Raw genomic sequence first — 18,781 nt, 5'->3', positions numbered from 1 at the left:
GACAAAGGGAACAAAGATGTCAAAAACCGAGGTCGGAATGAAATTCAAATTCACACCCAATTCAAATTCACCACAAATTCTTCATTAACTTCACGCGTCTCCCTCTACCGTCATAAAATCCGTGTCGTAGTCTTCGTCATCATAAAAAATAAAAAAATAAAAAACAAAAAACCTCACTGAAATCACGCACGGCCTTTTCATTTCTCCGAGAGAGAGAGAGAGAACAAATTCTAGAGAGACACACACCTAGCCCTAAGCTTTACTTATTTTCTTCGCCATTTCCGCCTTGAAAAACAAAGTGAAAAAAATCTGTGAAAAAATTTTATCTTGTGATTTATATGTTTTCAGCAGTCTCGCCGGTTGGTGTCATTTTTTTTTTGTGTGGAAATGAACCTTTTGAGTTAACAAGGTAGTCTAGTCTTTTTACTTATTTAAGTGAGAATCCTGTGTCCACTTTCAATCTTTTTATTTCAGTTTTTTTTTTTTGTGTTGTGGGTTTTTATTCTTGTTTTTGGATGTTCATTTTGCAGGTTTTCAAGGCTTTGTTTGTTTGATTGATTGGTTTTCATTGTTATTTGATCGAGTTTTGGTGAGGAGTGAAGTGGGTTTATCTTGAAAGTGGTGTTTAAGTCTGATCAAAAGTATTAAGGGTTTTGAAGTGGCATTAGTGAAATATTGATTACTGGGTTTTTGCTGGTCTAGAGGTAAGTGAAATGGGTGATACGGAGGATGCTAATAGTGAAATGATACACAGGTTGCAGTCTTCTTTTGGAACAACACAATCATCATCTGCTACAATGTCTAAACAACCCTTTTCTTTGATAAACCAATTAGATGTTTCTCAATTGAATTTGAACCAAACCCAGTTGCGGGCAAGGCATTTTGCGAATTTTTATCAGAATTTTAGTGGTGATAGTAACAAAAGAGTAGGGATTCCGCCTTCACATCCTAATCAGATCCCACCCATTTCGCCGTATTCCCAGATCCCGGTGTCTAGGCCAGCAAACCAGCAAATGAGTAACCAGAATCTCAGTATGGGACCTACCCATTCGCGATCTTTATCGCAGCCATCATCGTTTTTCTGCCTTGATTCCTTGCCACCGTTGAGTCCGGCCCCTTTTCGTGACTCCTCTTCGCCAACGGTTTCGGACCCTATTTCAACTGATGTGTCCATGGAGGATAAGGATGGTAGCTCTCATTCGTTGTTGCCACCTTCCCCTTTTAATAGGGGCAATGCTCCACGTGTTGGTGAGAGTTTACCTCCACGGAAAGCCCATAGAAGGTCTAACAGTGATATTCCATTTGGTAATGTGTTGCAATGTTCACCTCCCCTTATTCCGTCGAGGGGTTCAGGTGGCTTGGAGCGGTCGTTGTCCGGTAGAGAGAATCCAGCGATGGCTAAGCCAGCTCAGTTGGTTAAAAAAGAATGGGAGAGAGGTGGTGAAAGCATTGCGGAGGGGACGGGTGAGAGGAAATCTGAAGGGGATGTGGATGATTTGTTTTCTGCTTATATGAATTTAGATAACATTGATGCGTTGAACTCTTCGGGTACTGATGAGAAGAATGGTAACGAGAATCGTGAGGATTTGGATAGTAGAGCTAGTGGAACTAAGACAAATGGTGGTGATAGCAGTGATAATGAGGCAGAAAGCAGCGTTAATGAAAGTGGTGGCAGCGTGCCAAGAGGAGGATTTAGTTCTTCAACAGAGAAGAGGGAGGGGATCAAAAGGAGTGCTGGAGGTGATATTGCTCCTACGTCCAGGCACTACAGAAGTGTGTCAATGGATAGTTTCATGGGCAAATTGAACTTTGGTGATGAGTCTCCAAAATTGCCACCTTCACCAGGAACTCGTCCAGGTCAACGTTCACCCACAAATTCAATGGATGGCAATGCCTTTAGCTTGGAGTTTGGGAATGGTGAATTTAGTGGTGCTGAACTGAAGAAAATTATGGCTAATGAGAAACTTGCTGAGATTGCTTCAACTGACCCAAAACGTGCAAAGAGGTAACCTGTTATCCCATTTGATCAATAACCTGTTGTAGTTTGTGGCATCATAGGCAGATATTCATGTTATGTTGTAGTTTGTGGCATCATAGGCAGATGCCAAAGTGGAGCTTACTGAGCGATGGTATTATTAAAATTTCCTAATATTTCGTAGGCGGTTGGATTCTTGGGCGGTTAGGCTATTATGTGGTTTAAGATCTAAACCATGTAACCCTACTCGTCTTGTGAAAATAAAAGCTCCTTGCTCAGGCACTTTGTCGAACCACGTTAAATCTTTTGTTTTTTCTAGTTTCTCTTCTATTTCAATATTCATCAATAATTGCTTCTGGTTTTTCTCAATATATTATTAGCCTGGCGCCGATGTTTCATTTCTTCATTTGATATCAGGATTTTGGCGAATCGGCAATCAGCTGCTCGTTCTAAGGAGAGGAAGATGAGATATATTTCAGAACTGGAACACAAGGTTCAGACTTTGCAGACAGAAGCTACCACATTGTCTGCTCAACTTACTCTTTTACAGGTAGTGATTTAGAGTTTTGAAATTTGTTTCCATTTATTTTAGTAGTCTCTGTTAAAATTTTTTTCCGGTATTGTGTTCTCTCCAGAGGGATTCTGTTGGTCTTACAAACCAGAATAATGAATTGAAATTTCGCCTTCAAGCCATGGAGCAACAAGCACAACTCCGAGATGGTATGGATTCTCCCACCTGGGTTTCTTTGCATTTTTTTCTCACTTGCATTTATAGGTTTCGTTGGCACAAAAATAGGGTCAGAACCTGTTTTGTGAATGCACCATGCGTAGTTTGTGCTGGTAGAGTTAGGGGTGGTGGTGGTTTCCTGTTCTTTATTGTCTGTGGAACTTTCATATCCAGAATGAGGCCTTATGGCATGTAACTTTTATCCATAGCGGTTAGCTCTCCTGCTTGTGTGGCCATGCTGCCAAAGACATTTCTATTGTTAACTCATGTCCATCTAGTTAGGTGAACAATCACTTGCTTTGAACGTTTATCTGTTGGTGTGTGATATTAACTTCCCTAATTATTGAGCGAAACTTGTTGAAAGAATTGCATTGCTAGGAGCAGTTCGTGCAAGCTCATTCCCCTGTTCTTTGAAGCACATCTGTACCACATGCGTTATCTACTCGTTCTTTGACATTCAGCTTCAGCATATTTGGTAGATTTATTGGTAATCCTGTTCAATTTTAACAGCTCTAAACGAAGCATTAAACGGTGAAGTACGACGGTTGAAGATTGCTACAGCAGAGCGGGGTGGGGATTCTGACCCATCCAAGGGCCTGGTTCAGCAGCAGCTTTCTGTCAACCCTCAGATGTTCCTGCAGCAGCCACGTCCTTCTCAACTTAACAGGCGTCAATTGCAGCAGTCATCAGCGTCCCAAATCAACATGCATCAGTTGCAACAGCAGCCGCAGTCCTCCCAGCAACAGCCTCAACAAAACGGCAGTACTACCTTAAAGTCAGATTCGAATCAATAGGTTGGGGAGAAAACGATGGCTGCTTGGGTTATTAATCGTCTTACCAACTTCTGGTGCTTTACATTTGTTTCTTTCAATGCATTCATTCATTAGTTTTCCATCTCCCAAGAGACGTCTTTAAGGTGTGGCAGTTACAAATTCAACCTGCATCGCATATCCTGCTCGGAATTTCGTTTAAAGTGATATATACATACAAGCCTCAATATATGTGTTACTTATGATTATGAATGTTATTTGTATCTGTTAGGTATTTATTTCCTAAGGGGAAACATTTCTTAGGCATAATATGCTTGTTAAGACGTTTTGAAGAAAACTCTTTCTTTGTTTATTTCAGTAAAGAATGGTTGATTCTCGTTGTAGTTGCGTGTGCTTTTCTATCTATTTGCTATGTCATGTTTCTTGTTCTGACTTCTGTCAGAGAACAGAGTGCCATCTGGTGTAAATTTTGTAGAAGGGAAGTTCAAGATCCTCGTAAACAATCAAGTATTACACCATCAAAGTTACTAACACAACCAAGAGATTAACTGAGAATAGAACAAAATCTTTTAACATTACCTGGACATAACAAAAATCAACATTGAACCTGCTTCGGTGCTAATCTTGCTTCTGTGTTCTTTCCATTTCTTCTCTCGCTGTTTCTATGCCTGTGCTTGCATGCTCAGTAGCTTGAATATCCTATGTTTGTGGCCTCTTCTGCTTCGCCCTGCACCTTTTGGTTGAATCTTGAATGCATGCAGAAAAAATTGCTGCCGCCTCCTTGCAACCAATAATTTTAGTAATACCAATGATAGTATAATCTTAAGCGTCAGAGACAGATAGAAAATTTAAAAATTGAATCAATCGAGTAGCATTTGCTTCCTCTTTTTACGTTTATGTAATTATAATTTTTTCTTTGTATCTCTGAAATCTTTTGAGCCGCAAGGACCCAGTCTCATTAATGGAAGGATTAATTTGATCTTAAAGCCTCTCTTCAACGAGAGGGACCCAACATTTTCGCTACTTAATAAAATCCATACCTAACTGGAAATCTGTTTATGCCATCAAGTATTTTTTTTTAAAGAAACTTTAACGAATAAAATAAAACGTTCGTAAAATCTTAGGGTTGCCATCACTGTACAATACTACAATGGAGACACGCCTTACAATATTACGAAACCAATTTTTACGTACCAACACATAAATGTTTTTAGTCTAGCTGTTACTATATTAATGGAGAGGGGAAAAAAAAAGAAGCTGTGGCAGGTTAAACGACATGCTTATCCGCCGTTTTAGGTGCCCCATGATCAAAACCCTACGAACCCATCCTCCATGCTCCACCATTCACTCCATCATCAAAAACCCATGCACTAACTGAACAGAAACAAAACCAAGGCTGCCTGTAGCCTCCTAGTTAACTCAACGCTGATTCAAACTGTCCCCAATGGTCGAGTCACCGGCGGGACTTACCTCCCAAAACTGGAATCCAACTCAGGACCAGCAACAACCAACAGCAACACCAGAACAACTCATCGCCAAATCCATAGCTCCAGTGAAACCACAATTCCTCCGTCCTCCACCTTCTCGCGCCTCCCAAAACGATACCACGTCATCCGCCGTTTCCGATTCTAATAATGATATCTCAAAATCTAATAACACTAACACTACCAGTGTAGTGGCCAAGGAGAAGAAGTCCAAACGACAACTCAAACGTGAACGTCAGCAGGTTCTGATTTTCCATTTCTTACATTTTTATTTGGTTGTGATATTTATTTATTTATTGTTTTTTTAAATAAATCTTATGACAGGAAAAGAAATCCTCAGTGAATCTCTGCCCTGAATTAGCTAAAACCGGAGATGTTAATTCTTGTCCGTATAAAAATAACTGCCGGTTCAATCATGACTTAGAAGCATTCAAGGCTCAGGTAATTAATTAATTAATCAAATCACTGATTTGCCGATTTTTTTTTCATTAATGCTACTTTGATTGAGCAAATGCTGTTGTGTAGAAACCGGAGGATTTAGAGGGAGAGTGTCCGTTCGTAAACGGGGAAGGGTCGTGCTGTCCTTATGGATTAGCTTGTAGATTTTACGGAACTCATAAGGGTCATGATGGTGTTAGAAATGGTAAAAAGCAAATTTCGGAGATTAATGGGTTGAATAAGGATGTTCAAAAGCTTTTGTGGAAGAATAAAATGAAGTTTCTGAAGGCGGATTCTGTACTCAAGTCTCTTGGGCTTACGGTAATGAATAAAACACCGGCAGTGCTGTTGAATTTGTGAATTTTTTTTTTAATGTAGCTGATTTTTGTTGATTTGTTACCAAGGGACCGGGTAAGTCGAAAGTAAAAAAAGTGGACGAGGAGGAAGTTGAGAAAGTTGTTGATGATAATGACTCTCATGGCACTAATGAGAATGGCTGTGGTGATGGGGGCAATGAGTCAGCTGGTAAAGGTAAATTAGATTGCGCTGCAGAAGTGCTTGGTGGTGGTGATGTGGATGGAGTAGTAACTGATGAAGTTAGGCCCCAGAAGAAAGCAAAATCAGCTGCTGAAGTAAATGGTTGCTCTGGCGAAGAATTCAATGGTTGTTGTCTTAAACTTTTGTTCCAAATTGGTGCATTTTTTGGAACTATATGTATCTCACATTGAATATGTTTTGCAACAGGATTGGGTATCCCGGAGAAAGATATTGAGAATAACTGCCCTCTAGAAACTGAACCAGAACTTGTAGCTGATAAACTAGAAGTCATAGCTGATAGTGTAGAAACTGATGGAAGTTTAAAATTACACCCACGTGAAAAAAAGCTTATCGACTTCAGAGGAAAGTTGTACCTTGCTCCTTTGACCACTGTTGGAAATCTTCCTTTTCGAAGAGTCTGTAAAGCTTTGGGAGCTGATGTTACTTGCGGTGAAATGGCAATGTGTACAAATCTATTGCAGGTCTGTTTTCTTCATCACTATCTCATTTTACACAACTTGCTGGTTTGGTTTTCTTGTTAACAAGGTTCCTTCTTTTCAATTTATATCATGTTTAATGCTTGTACCTTGCAAGATCTAAGATCATTAACTTTCAGTAAGTATGTACAGTTTTAGATTTCCGTTGTCATTACTCGCTGTCAGAAATGGTTATATTGTGGATCATATGTGGTTTTCTTCCCATGATAGTCAGTAAATATATGCTCTATAGCCTAGTAATGATTCTTTACTCTATGCTATACACTATTAATTTGATTTAACACTTCGAACATTGCTTAACCTCATTTCCTTTTGATTATAGGGTCAAGCTTCAGAATGGGCACTGCTGAGACGTCATTCATCTGAGGATTTATTTGGTGTTCAAATATGTGGGGCTTATCCGGATACTGTTACACGTACTGTTGAGCTTATAGATCAGGAATGCACAGTGGACTTCATTGATATAAATATGGGCTGCCCCATTGATATTGTTGTTAACAAGGGTGCTGGGTCATCTCTTCTTACAAAACCAATGCGGATGAAAAGCATTATAGAAGCCACTTCTGGTACAGTGGAAAAGCCTATAACTGTCAAGGTAATAATTAAATATCTGTGCAAACCCCATGCTGAAGCAGATATGTTGGTCTGCAATTTTGTAGTTCAGCTTACTTTCTCCATAGGGAAATGCCACCTTTCACTTTTATGCTTGTGTTTCCAGCTTGCAGCCTTTGTTACTCTTGGGCTTCTCTGACCAAACTTAATTTTGATAGCTCATACTGAATTTTCTCAATGTAGGTGCGGACAGGTTATTTTGAAGGAAAAAACCGTATTGACTCATTAATTGTGGATATTGGAAAATGGGGTGCCAGTGCTGTAACAATTCATGGTCGATCACGTCAGCAACGCTATAGCAAGCTTGCTGATTGGGACTACATATACCAATGTGCTAGAAAGGCCCCAGATTCTCTGCAAGTTCTAGGAAATGGGGATGTCTTTTCATACGTTGATTGGAACAATCACAAGTCTGACTGCCCTGAGCTTTCTTCATGCATGATAGCTAGAGGTGCACTAATTAAGGTTGGGACTCTGGAGCTGTGAATTGTTAGTTTCTACATTTTTATGTAATTATTACTAGACCATAATAAAGTTTTGTAGTCTTAAGAATAATATTCACTGTATTTTGCAGCCTTGGATATTTACTGAAATCAAGGAACAGAGGCACTGGGACATAAGTTCTGGAGAGCGATTGAACATTCTAAAGGATTATGTGCGTTCTGGCCTAGAACACTGGGGCTCTGACTCAAAAGGTATACATTATTGGTCAAAAACATAATTTCATACTGAATGGGTGATTGGGAAAGGGTTTCAATGTAACAGTAACTCCTTGTTTCAACATCTGTAGGAGTGGAGACAACTAGGCATTTCTTGTTGGAGTGGCTAAGCTACACATGCAGATATGTGCCGGTGGGTCTCTTAGATGTCATTCCACAGCGGCTCAACTGGCGTCCGCCCTCATACTATGGTCGTGATGACCTTGAAACGCTCATGGCTTCTGATTCTGCTGCTGACTGGGTATGTGCAATTCTCTAAATATATCTTAACGATTAGTGCCGCTATATAAGCTGCTAAACACTACAGTTGTGTTAACTCTCTCCAATTTATATACAGGTGCGTATCTCTGAAATGTTGCTTGGCAAAGTTCCAGATGCCTTTACATTTGCACCGAAGCATAAATCAAATGCCTATGACCGAGCAGAAAATGGCTAATACGTGCCAATTCTTAATTTTCATCCGGAAACTAGACAGCAAAGTCCTTTTTCCATATATGTAACTCCCTTGATTCTAGAATTTTATGCTGGTGCCTTTTACATTCGCAAGGGCTCTTTGGTACTTGTCTCTTGTAGCAACGAAAGCATGTATTTTTGAGCTGTATTTTTTAACGTTGCCAATGCTTTTAGTGGCTGTTTGGACCGTCCGTTCAAAAAGTACTTTCAAAAAATTTAATTTTTTTTATTTTGAATTAATATATTTTTAATATTTTTAAATTATTTTAATATACTGATGTTAAAAATAATTTTAAAAAATTAAAAAAATATTATTAATATATTTTTATGAATGAAAATTATTTTAAAAATAATTATAACTATACTTTCAAACAGTAATATTTGAAAATAAATGTTTGAAAACATTTTGTACCATTTTGGTTTTCTAAAATGTTTGAAACATTGTACTTTGGAAATAAATGAAAGGCATATGATTTTAGGGAAGGATGAGACATGAATTGAAAATTTTGTTAAAGTTACCCGACACAATAAATGAGGAAGTTTAATGTTGTTACAAAGCTCCTATAGCTTGCCTTTTTCCGATTGATTTGCCCTGAGACTAATGGCCTACCTTACGAAGTCGATCCTCTTGACAAGGTTTCGATTTCAAGTTTAGTCTCTTGAAGAAGACTTGGTACAACTGGGATGGATCTGCGAGGCTGGCTTGGTAAGCAGTTCAGAAGAACTTGAGAGCATGACTGACATTTGGCTATCAAGATAACAAGAAGCTGCTAGAATTAGACACTGGTACACGCCAAAAGCAAAGCCATGAAGAGGTATCACCAACCTTAATACCAGAACATACACACTGGCAGAGTTCCACGAGAGTTGATCTGGTGGGCGTGTCAAACCATTAACCAGTAACCTGATTTTGATACCATCCATGTTTCATCGGACCACAAAGCAGTTCCGGTCAGTTCATTAATGGCGTTAACATGTCAACACTATCAAACTAGCCCTTAGTGAGCATTTGTTTCTATGAACATAACAGTTCAGTCCAGGCTGAAAAAAAGCGAGAGAAATTGGGCAGCCGCGACAAGGCCAATGTTCTTACTATTGTAAGAAGCAAGAAAAAGGACAGGTTATTTCAGGCTCTTCGTTGGAAATTAATGCCACATGCAGAAGCAGGATACCATTCAGCATCATTAATTATATAAAAGACTCGATTCACTTCCATCCATTCTAAGCAGTTGTAACCAGTCAAGTTTCGAAACCCTTTTGAGGGGCTGATGCATGGTGAGATGCAGAGAGTTTCTAAATAAAAAGAAAAGGAAACAAGGCACTAGAGATTCAAAAAATCTCACAGTTGAAACTTTGATGGAACACCTATCCCTGTGTATACAGATGTCATGTTAATGCCGACACAGCAATGAGTAAAAAATTAAACCACGCACTTCTAGTTTTAAATCTTGCAAAATTTAAAAGACCAAACAAAATTGTGTAACTTATAGATTTGTAACCTTAATTAATCCAAGCCAGCACACAAAGAGTGTATCGAGATCATTATTAAAATCATCTACCACCTGGCCATATCACAAAGTAAATAACCATTAATCCTGCTGTCTTGACCCAAAATCCATCAGTTCGGTAAGTTTGAGGTGTTGCAAACAACATATATCATGTCAAAGAAGACAACTTCCCGGCTTCACTGACTTTCTTCACATCCTGATTCAGGGGTGCTTGCACCCAGCCCCCATCAATGGACTCTGGACTTCCATTCAATCCATCATCCACAAAATCACCGACCCTTTTCACCATAACTTCCTTTGGCTGGACAGGGTACTTCCCAGAGAAGCAAGCATAACAAAAATTCGGAGACTCCTCAGCCAACAATTTTTTCAAGCTATCCAATGGTAGAAATGCAAGCGAATCACATCCAATGAACTCCCTTATCTCCTCCACGCTCATTCTATTAGATATTAACTCCTCAGAACTTGGTGTATCTACTCCATAGTAGCAAGAAGCTATAATTGGTGGACTAGCAATCCTCATGTGGATCTCCTTAGCCCCAGCCTCCTTAAGCAACCTAACAATTTTTGATGAGGTAGTTCCTCTCACAATCGAATCATCCACAACCACAACTCTCTTCCCCTCCAAGACTCTCCTCACTGGAGACAGCTTAAGCTTAACACCGAAGTCCCTAATCTTCTGCGATGGCTCAATGAAAGTCCTTCCAACATAATGCGACCTTATCAACCCTTGCTGAAAAGGGACACCTGCTTTCGATGCATAACCAAGTGCAGCCACCACCCCAGAGTCTGGCACCGCAATCACCACATCGCAATCAACAGGAGCCTCAGTAGCAAGTATTTCCCCGAAAACATGCCTTGACTCATAAACAGACCTGCCAAATACTATTGAATTAGGCAGAGAAAAATAAATATGCTCAAATATGCACTGTTTCGGTTCAGGGTGGGGCATCAGGCAAAGTGATTGAACCCCGTCTTTATCCACCACTAAAACTTCACCAGGATAAACCTCTCTCTCATATGTGGCCTCAATCAAATCAAGAGCACATGTCTCAGAAGCAAACACAACAGCACCGTTACTCCTCCTTCCCATCACCAGAGGCCTAAAACCAAAAGGGTCCCTCACAGCAACCAACTTATCCTCGGTAAGAAATACCATAGAATAAGCCCCTTCAAGCTTCTCGCATGCATCAACAATCCTCAAAAAGAAAGGTCTAGTTTTTGATGTAGCAATCAAATGCAAAACAACTTCAGTATCAGAGCTAGTATTAAAAATCGAACCATTTTCTTCAAGGATAGCCCTCAATTTCCTATAATTCACTAAATTCCCATTATGGGCAACCCCGACAGAGCCAAACCTATAACCGGCAACAAAAGGCTGCACGTTTTTAAGCATCGAAGACCCAGCAGTTGAATATCTAACATGACCAATAGCTAAATCACCGGGTAATTGGTCAAGTTTTGACTCATTAAACACTTCAGAGACTAAACCAACACCAGTAACAGATTGCAAAACCTTATTGTCATTAACAGTAACAATACCAGCTCCTTCTTGACCTCTATGTTGCAAAGAATGAAGGGCCAAGTAGCAAAGACGTGAAGCTTCTGGGTCACCATAGATACCCACAACACCGCACTCTTCACGAGGCTTGTCGTCGTCGTCGTCGTCAAAATAAGAAGAAAAATCATCCGAGCTCTTTTTGTCTGTGGAAACAAGGTCAGAGATTGGATTTTTAGAGGAAAGAGTTGTCTGTGGAAACAAGGTCAGAGATTGGATTTTTAGAGGCAAGAGTGATGTGGGTTTTGTGGGTAGCGTGAGAAGGGTAGGGTTTTTGAAGGGTTTCGGGGAGGAGAAAAGGAGGGGCCTTCTGGGGAACTTGAGGGTTAGTGTTTAAAGAAAGAGAATGCTTTGAAAGAGCAGAGAAACTAGTGGTGGCGGCGGCGGTGGATGCCATAGATGGAGCTGGAGAAAAAGAATACTGGGTGTTCGTGTATGCGTTTGTGTGCGAGAGAGAGAGCGAGAGAGGCTGTGAGGGAGAAAGCGTAGGAAGGCTGGGAAGTTTTGAAAGTAGCTCTGGTTAGATTCTATAGGTTTTGGAAGACTTTAACTCGTAGGAGGGCACGAAAGTACTTGTGTTTTTTTTTTTTTTTGGTGCGGGGTGGTTAGATTCTATAGGTTTTGGAAGACTTTAACTCGTAGGAGGGCACGAAAGTACTTGTGTTTTTTTTTTTTTTGGTGCGGGGACCTCACGCCGAGAGTGTTATTGCTTTAAAAAGAAAAAAGAAAAGGTGCTAATTGCGCTTTAATAATCTCTTCCTAAATAACATAGTTTTTAAACCCAGCCTTGTGGCTGGGGGGGGGGGGGGGGCTAATCTCTTCCTAAATAACATAGTTTTTAAACCCAGCCTTGTGGCTGGCCCGGTCTAAGACCCGGGTTCTGGGTTTTGATCAGGTCGAACGGGTCGGCTGGATCAATTTTTTTTTTTAAAAAAATTCAAAACGACATCGTTTTAATAAAAAATAAATAAAAGTCAACTGGTTACCACCGGGTTTTTCCGGGTCGTCCGGGTTTCCGGTCAATTCGTCAGGTCACGCCGGATCATGGTTTATCTTATTTTTTCATCAACTCGGCCCAATTCCAGCCCCAGATCAACCGGATCCCAGGTCAACCCGCCGAGTCAGATCGAGTTTTAAAACTATGCTAAATACTATGTAGTTAGTGGGGTAATCCTTGGCAGCATAGAGGTCAAGAAGCGGAAGACTTGGTTTGGATTTACTTCCTAAGAAAATTAGGTTTAGAATTAGGCTTAATTATGCTGTCTTTTTTAGGAGACTGTGTCTAGTCTTTATGAGAAAACAATGCATTAAAATTTCGGTGTAGTCTCTTTTTCTTTTTTTATTGTCGATTCTTCTTTCTCGAGACAAGAACTTGAAAAACTCAATATTGATTTCGAACAATTTCTTTTTGAAAAAGCTCCATATGTCATTATACGACAATGCTTTAATTTATAGTTATTAGCTCCTACTACTAAATAATTTCTTTTAGAAAAGGTAGGAAGTGCAAAGGCTACACATCAATGTATTGACAAAATTGCATCTTGTTTTATTCAAAATATTATTTTGAAGATCAAAATCAAGTATAAACAAAAGCTATGAAAAACACTGTAATGTTGTTTGTGAATATATTTAAAAGGTAATTAAATCGTGTTTTTAAAAAAAATTAAGTTTTTTTTAAATTTAATTTTTTAAAATTATTTTGATATACTAATATAATAAAACAAAACCACGCCCTTCGATTGTGCTCAAGTTGGCAACTTGAATATTTGCATCAACTCTATCTCAAACCCCCTCCTTTTTAAAAGAAAAAACGGCACGGTTACTGTTTGATGCTTCTTGTATTCTTCGATACTACTCGTAGAAGATTCGTTGAATCTCATACTGGTCTTTCCTTTTTGAAAGAGATGGTTAATCTTGATTAATGTATAAGCTGACATGGGGACATTCTTATCATCAAATAAGAAAATTGTTAAGAACAAAAGTCGAAATAAAAATCTAACTTGTAGGGACCAAACTGAGTTTTATTTGAGTTCCAGGGATTCCTTTTCAATTCTTTGTAGGACAAAGACCCATGTCCCTGCTTGCCCTCCTTTAGATCCATGGTTGCATCATCCAACAAAAACCCTCTCTAATGTAGTTTTTGCTAAGCTATTTGTGTGTTAAGAGAGAGAGAGAGAGGGAGGGAAGTCATAATCTGGAGGACCATTTAACAGTTGTCTTTGAAAGTGAGTTCCAACTCTGTGCATGCCAAGAGAAATGGCTAATGAATGTACGGGTGGCAGAGGAGATTCTCACCATTTAAGACAAGAATGAATATACCGCCATCACCCTTGAAAACCCAGCCCAGAGTCACTCGAGTCTCTTGGCAGCAATTGGATTGGAGAGAACATGAGGCCACTGATTGGTTCTTTGATGAGAAAAAAGAATAAGTTTCAAGATCATCCTGAACCATGAAACATTTACATTTAAAAATCTTCATGATAGAGATTCGATGGCCACAACTTTCTTTCTCATAAAAAAAAGATCATTATCTTCATAATTAGAAAGTTATGAATTTCCATGAATCTTGCCCTGAAATTGAAAGAAGGTCCCAGCATCCAATTCCTTGAAATGGCAAAAAAGCAGTAAAACTGAAAGATCTGTCAAAAGTGCACGCTCTTTTGTCGCAAAACAGTGGCTCAAAGGTTCAAAGTTTGTGATTGGATGACACTCCAAGCTAAAGCCAAACATCAACCAGTTCTCATGATTACGTTCTCTGGTCTCAATTATCTTTTAAGCACATGGTTTCAGCGAAAGGTTTGTGCATCTGGCGACTGGCCATGACCCTATGGAAGGGACCGGTGAGAAGTTGAAAAAACCACATCAGGGAAGTATATATACTGAGAAACAGATACAGGAGCTTGAATGATTTGGATTGAGAAAATATCAACTACTACAGAGCATTATATGACCCCATAAAGCAAAAAATAGTCGCCCAAACTGATAGATAGTCCAACAAGTAGTTTTACCAAAGGTCCTACCAAGAAACAAGGCTCCGAGACATCAACTTGTCAATACTACTGACATCCCACCACAACTCTCCCTCAGTGTCGGATTCCCCCACTATAATGGTAGCCTTCTGCTCCTTGAGCTCATCAATCCTCCTGCCCAGATCAAAGGACTCCAACACCTTCCTAAATCTCCCCAGCCCATTCGCCAGAGAATCAATTCCCAAACCCAGATCCCTACACTCAACCAATAGCCCGGGCCTCTCCAGGTAAGTCAGGAAAAAAAACAACCTAACGAGGTTCAGGGACAGGAACACCACTCCAGAACTCACCATCCTTTACATGAACCCTGTGAAGGCAACAATCATAACACTCCAGCACAAGAAAACAGTGGAAATAGCCCCTCGCATCTCCACCTGGAGGCACCTCAGAAATCCCAGTTCCATCCAAAGTGGATGTGTCTCAGAAATCCCAGTCCCATCAAAAGTGGATGTGTAAGACACCTGGGGAGGGAAGTTGCCTCAATAAGGATCTGCTGTTGAAGGATCTGAATTGATCACAATATCAATGTGCTCAATAAGAGGACTGCGAGGTCCCCTTGAAGAAGGTGGTATGCTAAATCCCTTTACCAGCAGTGGGACAACAGACCTCCGCTCAAACATTCACCCCTACCTGCCTAGCAGAGACAATCTTCTCAACTGTCTCCTCTTTCTGATGTATAGTTGTAGTTGGTATCTAACCCACCAAGGGCACATCATCAATGTTCCAACCCAGGGGTATCACCCCCCTCGGTAGCCATCTCCTCTTTGGATGTGTAATGGCAGTACCATCTACGCTTACAAAGTCAACCACATCAACACTGTTCATAGTATTGCCAATCACAAATCTTTAAAGCACATGTTGCTTCTTCAAAAGGTTTCTGCATCTGCCTACAATCAAAGAGACCAATGACAAACATGAAAAAGCCACATCATAAAGCGTGTATCAGGAAAAAAGTAGTGGACGTGAATAATACAGATCAAAGGAAATAAATGGATGATTTTTACAAGTTAGCAGGATTGTGACATCTCATGACACAGTTATGATTGACATTTTATAATCCTTCCAGATTCCAAACTATATCACATTCTTTGAATATTCTTCAGTCGGTGCTAAATTTTTGTTGTTCAGAGTACACTGCGAGGAAAAGATAATGACACTTGACAAATCTTAATCGAAAAATAAATAGACTGTTCCTTCGACTTATAAGGTTAATAGGAGAAGCAGTATTTCATTCACCTGCTTCAGAAGAATTTTACCAGTAACTTCAGAGTGAAGCTTCCACCAAGTATTAGTTAACTGTTATCAAAAAAGAACTTCTATTGCATATATTGTGATAATTAATTAACTTGCCAGCTATTCAAAATTCCACGTGCCAATAAAGTCCAATATGAAGAGACATCGGTCACCTTTCACAGAGAGGAGTTCCACGCTGAACAAGATGACCACATTCTTTGAACAAGCTACAACGTTGATGTTCTATTAGCCATTGAAAGACCTTACCTATTCTTTAGGCCTTTTAGCTAAAACCAGTAGATGATAAAAAAGGAAACAAGCAGGAAACAAATAAAATTACTACTGATATTCATTCAATTCATAGAGAACTTGATTCACAACAAGGGACAAAATCTCATTCCAACTATTAAAGAAAAAACAACAAATTACATCCACAATAAGAAGTTCTATAAGAGATATGAGGTGCTAAAGTCAAGTAATATGATATGGTTCATGTACTAGCTGTAAAAATCGAAGCTGTGTAGCAAAACATTATTGCCTCATGATTCTTCTATCCAAACAGAGCATTAGATAATATAGAGTAAAAATCACACATTTCATGATCACAAGATTAAACCCATCAAGAAACCAAGGGGATGAATCCCATCACTGCAAATATTGTAAATCTTCAATCTTGTATCTAGCTCGAGGAAAAGCTACTCAGTTAGCAGAAAGTCATTCCACAGGAAAGTAGTGGACTCCCAGTGGGTTATATATTATCTTCAAAACAAAAGGAAGCATTTTAGACAGACAGACCTTGTTCGCTGCCATGCTTGGCTGAACTTCAATCGGAGTAGGGTCAAGCAGCGTCGTGGAAGGTGGCTTTGCCAGTTTATGGTGGTGTTCGTGATCACCTGACTTTTGGGCGCTCTGTAGGCGTGGATAGCGTATGGGTGGTGGTGCTTTGGTGTATATACTCGTATGAGAATTTGTTGGTGTCAGTGACTAGGAGACGTACATTGTTTTTTTTGAAAAAAAAAACAGCACATCCCATACATTCTCCTTTTCTTCTGCTGTAGCTAGTTTTTGCTATAATAATTATTTTTTCCTGATAGAATTTTGGCCATTATATATTCCTAGCATTTTGAAAAATTATTTATATCTAAATTGATGAATGATAATTTATTATTTTCTTCTTTCTCAGATTGGTTTTTCTAATCATAATAAAGATTTTTATTAAAAAAACTTTACCTGATATCTTAAATTTATTTTTTATTATTAAATTATTAACAAAAAAATATGGCGGACCGATCCAGATATAATGCGAAAAATATAACAAGATCAACTTTAAAAAAAATCAAAATATTTTAACCATTTATCAGCAATCCCACCCTCCAATAAGCGTACATCCAACGACTGGCGCTAATAAAGGTAGTGCGCTCCGGTACAGGCGAGGGTACAGGATTGAAGGCATTTATTTATAAAGCAATCACAAGTCTAACATGAGCCCAACAGATATCAAAATCTAGGGCTTGTTATTTGGATTAATTTACAGGCGGGCTATCTCTTGTTTCCGGAAGAATCTCCAATGGCGCCGCCTCCTGGACCTTACTCTGGCACTAGCACTCTCGCTCTGGTATACTTTCTCACCTACCAACCGCTATCTGTTCGCTTCCCTAGAAAATGAAATAAAATATCTTAAATTTGATTTATATGCTTTGGGGTTTGTTAGGTGGCTCGTGTTTCTGCTTTCTCTTTGGGTCTCGTTTACGGGAGTGTGAAGCTTAAGTATCTCCAGGTACATTTACCCTGTTTTTTATGAAGAAAGTTTACATTTTGATGCTCAAGAAGGGCCCCTTTTATTTACCAAGATGATTGCTTTTCTTGAATTAGGAGTAATTTAACAATGGGGGAGTAACATTTAGCTTCTGAATTTGAGGGGAAATGTGTTAATTAGATAGGTGAGGTAGTTTTGTATTACTAAAAATGAGCTCATTTCACCAATGGATTCAGGGTTCTAATTGCTATGCGTTCAAGTTAGTTTTGAGAGCTTGGTGGGGTTTTAAGCGGGTCCCACAAATTTAACTGTCCTGATTACGGATCGTACCCTATTCAACTTGCAGTGTTATTAAATAAGCTAAGGGAATTCATTGGTGATTTTTGAACTCGTAAGAATAGAGATTCTAAAAGATAGCGAGGAAACATTATGTTGGATTTTGAATGAAAGATCAAATCCGATCCTTTTCTTCTTATGTGTTTGAACCCCTTGTTTGTTTTGCCTAAGTGTTTACTCAGTGTTGCAATTCTCTTCACATATAGTTGTAGCAATGTTTCTGTTGGTTGAGGTGATATCCTTGCGTTACAACTTGCTGTCATTCTTTCATTCTTTCACCAAGGAAAACTTATAGTAATATTTTAAAGGCTAGAATCTGATTCTATCAGGAAATGCTTCTGCGAGTCTTCATTTTATAATTGTTTGTTGCTGTGTATTGAGTAACTCTTTCACAATGGCATTTAATCTTTGCCAATTTCTTGTTTATCAGCAGTTCACCCCACACTGATTTTGGCTCATGATTGATTTAATTTATAAATGCTTATGTAGTGGCCTTTTATTTTCAAATGCAGGCGAAGGCAAAGTCACAAAAGAAAGCTGAAGCAAAGGCAAAGGCTCAGCACTGAAAGAAATAGTTTTGTTGAATATTAGGATCAAGGTGAGTTTAGTTGACAAGAAATAATGCATATCAACAGCACTGTACCAGTCTTTCACCAGTCTTTCATCCTGGTGTAAAGCTTTCATGCACTGCTTCTGTTTCTTTAAAGAGTGTATTTTTTGGCGCAAGTTGTTGACCCAGTTTGTGAGATTTTTTTTCTTGATCAGCCCTGTTCATCATAAAAGGTGTTAGTTTTGCCCTGGTAACAATGTGTAAATGTTGGAAGATTGAAACTTCCATTGATTAAAATAATTGTCTGTGTCTTTGGGTTTTCTCAGTTCCTTTTTCATCGTTTTAACAAATGGTTTGATCCATCCATGAGCTGTCATGTCAATCTATGTGGTTGAAGTTTGAGGTTTTGAAGAATCCCCTGTTCTCTTTGATGATTTTCACTGTTTGTGATAATGTGATTTCTTGATTTTCTAAGTTAGGCCTCCTCCTTTCTCGTTTCATCAGTTTGTTTCCAGTTGGCTAGGAAGAAAAAAAGACCTTGTTTTCCCTGTGTCTTATAGTTGTCTAGAAAGATGTTCTCACACCAGGCAAGGCTGAGG

At 39.1% G+C, this 18,781-nt stretch overlaps 3 protein-coding genes and 2 long non-coding RNA genes across 6 annotated transcripts; 3 read left to right on the top strand and 2 right to left on the bottom strand.

Moving 5' to 3' along the window:
* Window positions 1–113: 113 nt before the first annotated feature.
* Window positions 114–3,858, top strand: LOC105141567 (transcription factor RF2a). 2 transcript variants are annotated; one of them, XM_011048821.1, is made up of 5 exons: window positions 114–409; window positions 531–2,005; window positions 2,393–2,525; window positions 2,611–2,695; window positions 3,213–3,858. In XM_011048821.1, the coding sequence occupies exons 2-5, from the start codon at window positions 714–716 to the stop codon at window positions 3,494–3,496; spliced, it is 1,794 nt and encodes a 597-aa protein (XP_011047123.1). In that variant the 5' UTR covers window positions 114–409; window positions 531–713; the 3' UTR covers window positions 3,497–3,858. The 2 variants fall into 2 exon arrangements, with proteins under 2 accessions (XP_011047123.1, XP_011047131.1); XM_011048829.1 differs by having other exon boundaries at window positions 114–435.
* Window positions 3,859–4,710: 852 nt separating this feature from the next.
* On the top strand, window positions 4,711–8,385 carry LOC105141560 (FMN-linked oxidoreductases superfamily protein). Its single transcript, XM_011048808.1, has 10 exons — window positions 4,711–5,198; window positions 5,281–5,397; window positions 5,482–5,715; window positions 5,799–6,057; window positions 6,139–6,413; window positions 6,751–7,023; window positions 7,224–7,505; window positions 7,615–7,735; window positions 7,831–8,000; window positions 8,097–8,385. The coding sequence occupies exons 1-10, from the start codon at window positions 4,917–4,919 to the stop codon at window positions 8,193–8,195; spliced, it is 2,112 nt and encodes a 703-aa protein (XP_011047110.1). The 5' UTR covers window positions 4,711–4,916; the 3' UTR covers window positions 8,196–8,385.
* A 1,151-nt stretch (window positions 8,386–9,536) lies between these two features.
* On the bottom strand, window positions 9,537–11,752 carry LOC105141546 (amidophosphoribosyltransferase, chloroplastic-like). Its single transcript, XM_011048793.1, has 2 exons — window positions 11,508–11,752; window positions 9,537–11,470 (listed from the first exon to the last, which is right to left on the bottom strand). The coding sequence occupies exons 1-2, from the start codon at window positions 11,673–11,675 to the stop codon at window positions 9,869–9,871; spliced, it is 1,770 nt and encodes a 589-aa protein (XP_011047095.1). The 5' UTR covers window positions 11,676–11,752; the 3' UTR covers window positions 9,537–9,868.
* LOC105141555 (uncharacterized) lies at window positions 11,632–11,995 on the top strand. Its single transcript, XR_845420.1, has 3 exons — window positions 11,632–11,715; window positions 11,747–11,811; window positions 11,897–11,995. It is a non-coding gene; the product is annotated as an uncharacterized LOC105141555 (long non-coding RNA).
* A 2,131-nt stretch (window positions 11,996–14,126) lies between these two features.
* On the bottom strand, window positions 14,127–16,584 carry LOC105141540 (uncharacterized). Its single transcript, XR_845410.1, has 3 exons — window positions 16,336–16,584; window positions 14,758–15,194; window positions 14,127–14,722 (listed from the first exon to the last, which is right to left on the bottom strand). It is a non-coding gene; the product is annotated as an uncharacterized LOC105141540 (long non-coding RNA).
* Window positions 16,585–18,781: the final 2,197 nt, after the last annotated feature.

This window comes from Populus euphratica, unplaced genomic scaffold, assembly GCF_000495115.2.
Source record: "Populus euphratica unplaced genomic scaffold, PopEup_1.0 scaffold3.1, whole genome shotgun sequence".
In the NCBI taxonomy this organism is placed as follows: Eukaryota; Viridiplantae; Streptophyta; class Magnoliopsida; order Malpighiales; family Salicaceae; genus Populus; species Populus euphratica.
The sequence above is the reverse complement of the archived record's forward strand: the minus strand, read 5'-3'. Positions and strand labels throughout refer to the sequence as shown.

Bases quoted from the DNA above. Each gene is read 5' to 3' on its own strand.
- LOC105141567 (XM_011048821.1), top strand. From the start codon at position 714: ATGGGTGATACGGAGGATGCTAATAGTGAAATGATACACAGGTTGCAG. The intron at 2,006-2,392 runs GTAACCTGTTAT...ATTTGATATCAG, and splicing joins GACCCAAAACGTGCAAAGAG to GATTTTGGCGAATCGGCAAT. The intron at 2,526-2,610 runs GTAGTGATTTAG...TGTTCTCTCCAG, and splicing joins CTCAACTTACTCTTTTACAG to AGGGATTCTGTTGGTCTTAC.
- LOC105141560 (XM_011048808.1), top strand. From the start codon at position 4,917: ATGGTCGAGTCACCGGCGGGACTTACCTCCCAAAACTGGAATCCAACT. The intron at 5,716-5,798 runs GTAATGAATAAA...TTTGTTACCAAG, and splicing joins TCAAGTCTCTTGGGCTTACG to GGACCGGGTAAGTCGAAAGT. The intron at 6,058-6,138 runs GTTGTTGTCTTA...GTTTTGCAACAG, and splicing joins CTCTGGCGAAGAATTCAATG to GATTGGGTATCCCGGAGAAA.
- LOC105141546 (XM_011048793.1), bottom strand. From the start codon at position 11,675: ATGGCATCCACCGCCGCCGCCACCACTAGTTTCTCTGCTCTTTCAAAG. The intron at 11,471-11,507 runs GCCTCTAAAAAT...TTGTTTCCACAG, and splicing joins ACAAAACCCACATCACTCTT to ACAACTCTTTCCTCTAAAAA.